The sequence below is a fragment of the Protobothrops mucrosquamatus genome, unplaced genomic scaffold (genome assembly GCF_001527695.2).
Source record: "Protobothrops mucrosquamatus isolate PMUCROS unplaced genomic scaffold, P.Mucros_1.0 scaffold13961, whole genome shotgun sequence".
NCBI lineage: Eukaryota > Metazoa > Chordata > Lepidosauria > Squamata > Viperidae > Protobothrops > Protobothrops mucrosquamatus.
Window position 1 is genome coordinate 258 of NW_015399730.1, and position 6,245 is coordinate 6,502.

At 45.7% G+C, this 6,245-nt stretch overlaps 1 protein-coding gene across 1 annotated transcript; it reads left to right on the forward strand.

The window, feature by feature from the left end:
* Positions 1-476: 476 nt before the first annotated feature.
* On the forward strand, positions 477-6,061 carry LOC107301529 (phosphatidylinositol 4-kinase alpha-like; the record flags this gene model as incomplete). Its single annotated transcript, XM_015830738.1, has 8 exons — positions 477-633; positions 2,925-2,978; positions 3,978-4,098; positions 4,316-4,445; positions 4,684-4,754; positions 5,400-5,472; positions 5,569-5,639; positions 5,952-6,061. Coding segments are annotated over exons 1-8 (693 nt in total), but the record flags the coding sequence as incomplete, so codon positions are not given.
* Positions 6,062-6,245: the final 184 nt, after the last annotated feature.

Sequence of the window (6,245 nt, forward strand, 5' to 3'; positions counted from 1 at the left end):
TACGGTAAACGTGAAAGAGAAAAGAAAGGGAAAAAAGGAAACCGAAAAGGGGGGGGGAAGAGAGAAAAAATAACAGAAGAGAAAAAAAACAGGAAAAGAAATATAAAAAAACAGCTTCTCTCAGGAATTGTAAACACAATAATAATCAAACTTTCCTCTCTAAGATCACATCAGGACTGCCTCCTTTCTAAGCATCCGAACCGCAACTCACAAAACCGCAAAAAAACCCCAAACCATTTCTCAAGCTCCAAATATGAACTTCGGTTCATGGATGCTGGAGACAAATTTTTGTCTAGACTTGTTCTGATCAAGGGGGGGGGGAGAGAAAAAATCCTTCATTTCCCAGTTAGATTTCCCAGTTTATTATCCCACAGTCTGGACAATTTATTTGAGATTCATCCTTCTGCTAGCATTGGGGTTCACGTGTGTGTATGTGTGTGTATTTCCCCCTCTCCCTCTTTTCAGTATCTTGTTACTTGGCACACCATCGACGCCGATGCTCCGGAGCTGAGCCACATCCTGTGCTGGACCCCTACCGACCCACCGACGGGCCTCTCGTATTTCTCCAGCATGTACCCTCCTCATCCTTTGACCGCTCAGTATGGGGTGAAAGTGCTTCGATCTTTCCCTCCGGTAAGTAAGCCGTTTGCTGGAAGGATCTTAGAACCTCTTTGCGCTGAAGTTCTGTAGATCCTGGGCTCCTCAGTGAGCCCTCTGCATTTTTCCCAACTTCAGTTTTGGTCTCTACGAGGTCAAAAAAGATGTTGAGACTCTGGAAAGAGTGCAGAGAAGAGCAACACAGATGATTTAGGGGACTGGAGGCTAAAACAGATGAGGAACGGTTGCTGGAATGGTGTATGCCTAGTTTAGAGATGACTAGGGGTGACACGACAGTAATATTCCGTTATTTGAGGGGCTGCCACAAAGAGGAGGGGGTCAACCTGTTCTCCAAAGCACTTGAAGGAAGGCAGGACAAGAAGCAACGGATGGAAACTACTTAAGGAGAGAAGCAAGCTGGAATTAAGGAGAAAGTTCATAACAGTGAGGACAATTAACTAGTGGAACAGCTTGCCTCCAGAAGTTGTGAGTTTTCCATCACTGGAGGTTTTTAAGAAGAGAGGGGACAGCCACTTGTCTGGAATGGTCTAGGCCAGAGTCTCCTGCTTGAGCAGGGAGCTGGACTAGAAGACCTCCAAGGTCCCTTCCAGCTCTGCTCTATTCTACTCTACTCTACTCTACTCTACTCTACTCTACTCTACTCTACTCTACTCTATTCTAAAACTAATCAAAGAGAGAAGCAAGCTGGAATTAAGGAGAAAATTCCTAACAGTGAGGACAATTAACCAGTGGAACAGCTTGCCTCTAGAAGTTGTGGGTTTTCCATCACCGGAGGTTTTTAAGAAAAGATTGGACAGCCATTTGTCTGAAATGGTCTAGGCCAGAGTCTCCTGCTTGAGCAGGGAGCTGGACTAGAAGACCTCCAAGGTCCCTTCCAGCTGTATTCTGATTAATCGCACTCGGTCAAATAAAAGATTCAGTTCAGCTCAGTTCAATTTACTGTAAAGGTCGCAAAACTGGGCATCGTCCACTTAGCAACCCCCTTGCTCAGGAACGGAAATCCTGGTCCAAAGTTGTGGTCGTAAGTCGAGAACTATCTGTAGTAGCAAAGGACAAGCACAGCTTCCCTTTCCCACATCGAGAGGGTTAAAAGTCCGTGGGGTGTAGCTTACGTGGAGTTTTCTGCTCCAAAGTTCAGCCGAGAGTTCCTCAGAGGATACAACGATTGAGTTATCCCTGTCTTGGATTTAACCATTTGCCTGAGAGCTGGAAGAGACAAGAAATTCCTGGGAAAATAAGTAAAGAGGCTGTTGTGGAAGGGCCGAGGGATCTAATAGTAGCTTAGAACAGCTTACATCCTGTGACCATACAGGTAGTCCTCAACTTACAACAGTTCATTCAGTGACTGTTCAAAAAGTGACTTACGGCCGTTTCCCACACTTAACGACCCTTGCAGCATCCCCATGGCCACGTGATCAAAATTCAGACGCTTGGCAACTGACTCGTATTTATGACGGTGGCAGGGGGGGTCACGTGAACTGACTCGTATTTATGACGGTGGCAGGGGGGGTCACGTGATCCCCTTTTGCGACCTTCTGATAAGCGAAGTCCACGGTTTCACTTAACAACCGTGTGGCTAAGTTAAGAACTGCAGCGATCCACTTAAATGTGGCAAGGAAAGTCTTGAAAGGGGAGTAAAATTCACTTAACGAAAGTTTCACTTAGCAGGAGAACTTTTGGGCTCAAGTTGTCGTAAATCAAGGATTCCCTGTACCTCTAATACCATCGAACAAGCACATCTGCCTATCCCAGGTCCTTGAGAACGGCGTGATAGGTGGACAAAAATGCCAGCTCCAATCTAAACATCTGGCTGTGCGAAGAACCATAATGTATTACCATTGACATTGACATATTCACCACCAGTCAATTGCAAAAGGCAGCTTTACTTGGGACTTAGCTTTACAGTAAAGCTTTACTCAGCTTTACTGACGTCCTGCGGCGAGACCTTTAACCCCATCAAACCCCCACCTCTGTCCATCCCAGGTCCTTGGGAAGGACTTGATAGATGGGTATAAACGTCAAGTGCATTCTACAGATCTGGCTGACTCTGCCAGCAACAAATAACAACAATAACAAGGGCAGTAGATGTTTCACAGCCTTGTGACTTTTGCAGGCACATTGAATATCCCTCTACATTTTTGCATTTCGTTTTATGATAATACCCCCAAAAAAATATGCAGCTCTTTGCCTGTTAATGATGGGAGGAAAGGCTCGTGAAGCCAGAATGTAAGTGCTTTGAAAGAAAAGAAGAAATCCTAACTTCTTTTTTCCTTCTTCTCCCTCCCTCCACCCCCCCATCCCCCCAGGATGCTATTCTGTTTTACATTCCGCAGATTGTGCAGGCCCTTCGATACGACAAGGTAAGGGCAGATAAAGACGGCAAAACTTTGGTGAAGGGATGTCCTCAGTTAGATGAGTTTAGGACGATCCAGTATCTGTGGGCCACCTGGTCCTTTTTCACTGAAAAGTGCCGTGAATTGAACTTTAGGCCTTTTTCATACAATCCTTGCACTTGGGTTCTTTGGCATGCAGTAAATGTTCAGGTTATGCCATTTGGATGGATGGATGGATGGATGGATGGATGGATGGATGGATGGATGGATGGATGGATGCAGAGATAGACATATAAATGAAAAGATATGGATAGATAGATATGTACGTAGATAGAAAGATAGATAAATATGGATGGATGGATGGATGGATGGATGGAGAGATAGACATATAAATTAAAAGATATGGATAGATAAGTAGGTACATAGAAAGAAAGATAAAGATGGATGGATGGATGGATGGATGGATGGATGGATGGATGATGGATAGGGATGGATGGATAGATATGGATAGAGTCAGTAAGTAGAGATATACAGAGAGATAGATAGATATGGATATGGATATGGAGGGATGGATGGGCAGATAGACACAAATAGACAGATAGACAGATGTATTCATTGTTTCTACAATACTTGGATAAACTAGAGAGTTTCAATAAATCACTAATAAAATGCGAGTCTCCAACAATTAAGGAAGATACATAAGAAGACCTTCCCTGATTGGGATTTAATGGGGGGAACTGGTCCATTAGGGCAAAGGTCCCCAACCTTTTGGGCACCAAGTACCAGTTCCGTGGAGAAAGCTTTTTCCACGGACCAGAGGGTGCGTGGTTTTGTGTGCTGTCTGCATCCTGCAGATGGGGCTTTGCTTGTTTGTGCGGACCGGTTGCTGGCATGCCACGGACCGGTACCGGTCCACAGACCAGGGGTTGGGGATCCCTGCATTAGGGCATCTGGGCTTCTCTGTCTCAACATGTTCCTGGTCAAAGCCATGCTTAGAAGAAGACCCACTCTGTTGTATTTTCACAGATGGGCTACGTCAGGGAGTACATCCTCTGGGCAGCTTCCAAGTCCCAGCTGCTGGCTCACCAGTTCATTTGGAATATGAAGACAAACATCTACCTGGATGAAGAGGGACACCAGAAAGACCGTGAGTGGACCGTTGCTTGGAGACGTTGCGCGATGAGTTTCTTGAGCAGCTGTCCCTTCCAGGGACCCCACAATCCTCTTCCTCCCCACTCCCTTCTAGCCCTGATGACGTTACCTAGTTGGGTCATGAAGCATCTGCAAGAAAACCATCAAGCTCAAGAGAGCACCAAGGACCCCACAAACTTCACACTCCTCCTTCTGCTTGTTCTTTCACGTAGCTGACATTGGGGAACTGCTGGAACAGCTGGTGGAGGAAATAACTGGTTCGCTGTCTGGTCCAGCGAAGGAGTTTTACCAACGGGAATTTGATTTCTTCAACAAAATCACCAACGTTTCAGCCATCATCAAGTGAGTATAAAATTCTTTTTCTTCGACTCTGGCATCTCCTGATACAGCGATATCAATCAGCTGTACGCTGTATGCTTGTTGTTGTTGTTGTTGTTGTTGTTGTGTTGTTGTTATTATTATTATTATTATTATTATTATTATTATTATTATTATTATTATTATTATTATTATTATTATTATTATTAGAATTCACAATTCAAATACCGCAATGTGTTGGGATTTTCTTTCCCCCCTGTAGGCCTTATCCTAAAGGCGAAGAGCGAAAAAAGGCCTGCTTGAGTGCTTTATCTGAAGTGAAAGTACAACCTGGTAAGAAACGAACAATTAGAGATAATTTTGGACTTGACAACCACAATTTCTCTTGCTAGGGGAGACAGTTGTTAATTGACTTTTGCCTCCATTTTACGACCTGTCTTGCCACCGTTGCTAAGAGAATCACTGGAGTTGTTCAGTTAGTGACCCGGTTGTTAAGTGAATCCAGCTTCCCCCCATTGACTTGGCTTGTCAGAAGGCCGCCAAAGGATATCACGTCACACACACACACACACCGGACAATGCAACCATCATAAATACGAGCCAGTTGCCAAGCGTCCAAATTTTGTGGTCGATGTTGCAACAACGGTTGTTAAGTGTGAAAAAGGGGTCATAGGTCATTTTTTTCCAGTGCCGCTGTAACATCGAACCGTCACTAAATGAACGGTTGTAAGTGGAGGCCTCCTCATAAAGAGGAGAAAATGTCTTTTCTGCTGTCTTCCCTCACTCGTCTTGCTAGCTCAGGGGTCTTCCAACTTGGCCTTTGATGGTAGACTTCAACTCCCAGAACTCCTGCCTGGCTGAGGAATTCTGGGAGTTGAAGTCCACCAGTCATCAAAGGGCCAAGTTGGAAGACCCCCTCTGCTAGCTCAACCTCTTGGCTGGTTTTCCCCAAGGATTCTCTTCTCCCCTTCCCAATAGGGTGCTATTTGCCAAGCAACCCAGAAGCCATTGTTTTGGATATTGACTACAAGTCGGGAACGCCTATGCAAAGGTAGGGCCTTTCCGGCTTGTTCTACTTCAGTTTAAAAAATAAAACAAAACAGGGATGATCAGTTACTGGCCCTGACCCATTTGTGCTTCCTTCCAGCGCTGCCAAAGCCCCTTACCTGGCCAGGTTCAAGGTGAAGAGGTGTGGAGTGAGCGAACTGGAAAGAGAAGGTGAGTGCAGTGGACCCCTTTTTATGACGTGAACCAAAACATTTGAGGAGCTTGGTTTGGGCTGAAGCTCAAAATACTTGGGCTGTCAAATGTGAAGAGGGGATGGGTTCTTGTGGATGGTTCTGGCGGTCCCTTCCAGCACTTGGTGGTTGTTCAGTCTCTAAGTTGTGTCTGACTCTTGGTGACCCCATGAACTACAGCATGCCAGCCCCCCCCCCCCATTTAAGTGTGCTTAAATCCATGTTCATGCAATTGTGTTGATGACACTATCACCTGACTGAGATGGTATGGGTTCTCTACCCCGCCTTCTAGGTCTGCGTTGTCGTTCAGACTCAATAGACGAATGCGGAGAAGACAGCAGGGAGAGTAAGAAGATTTGCTGGCAGGCCGCCATCTTTAAAGTGGGTGATGACTGCAGGCAGGTAAGAAAGTGTCAGGGTTGTCTTCTTGAGTTACCCGTGGAGGCGGACAATTTTCAGCAGTCATTGCTGCGATGAGGGATCCTGGGTGCTCTCTGAGCTTGCTTGTTCTCTTGCAGACGTTTCATGACCCAGCTAGGTAACATCATCAGTGCTAGAAGGGAGGGGGGTTTGCAGAGTGGAGGAG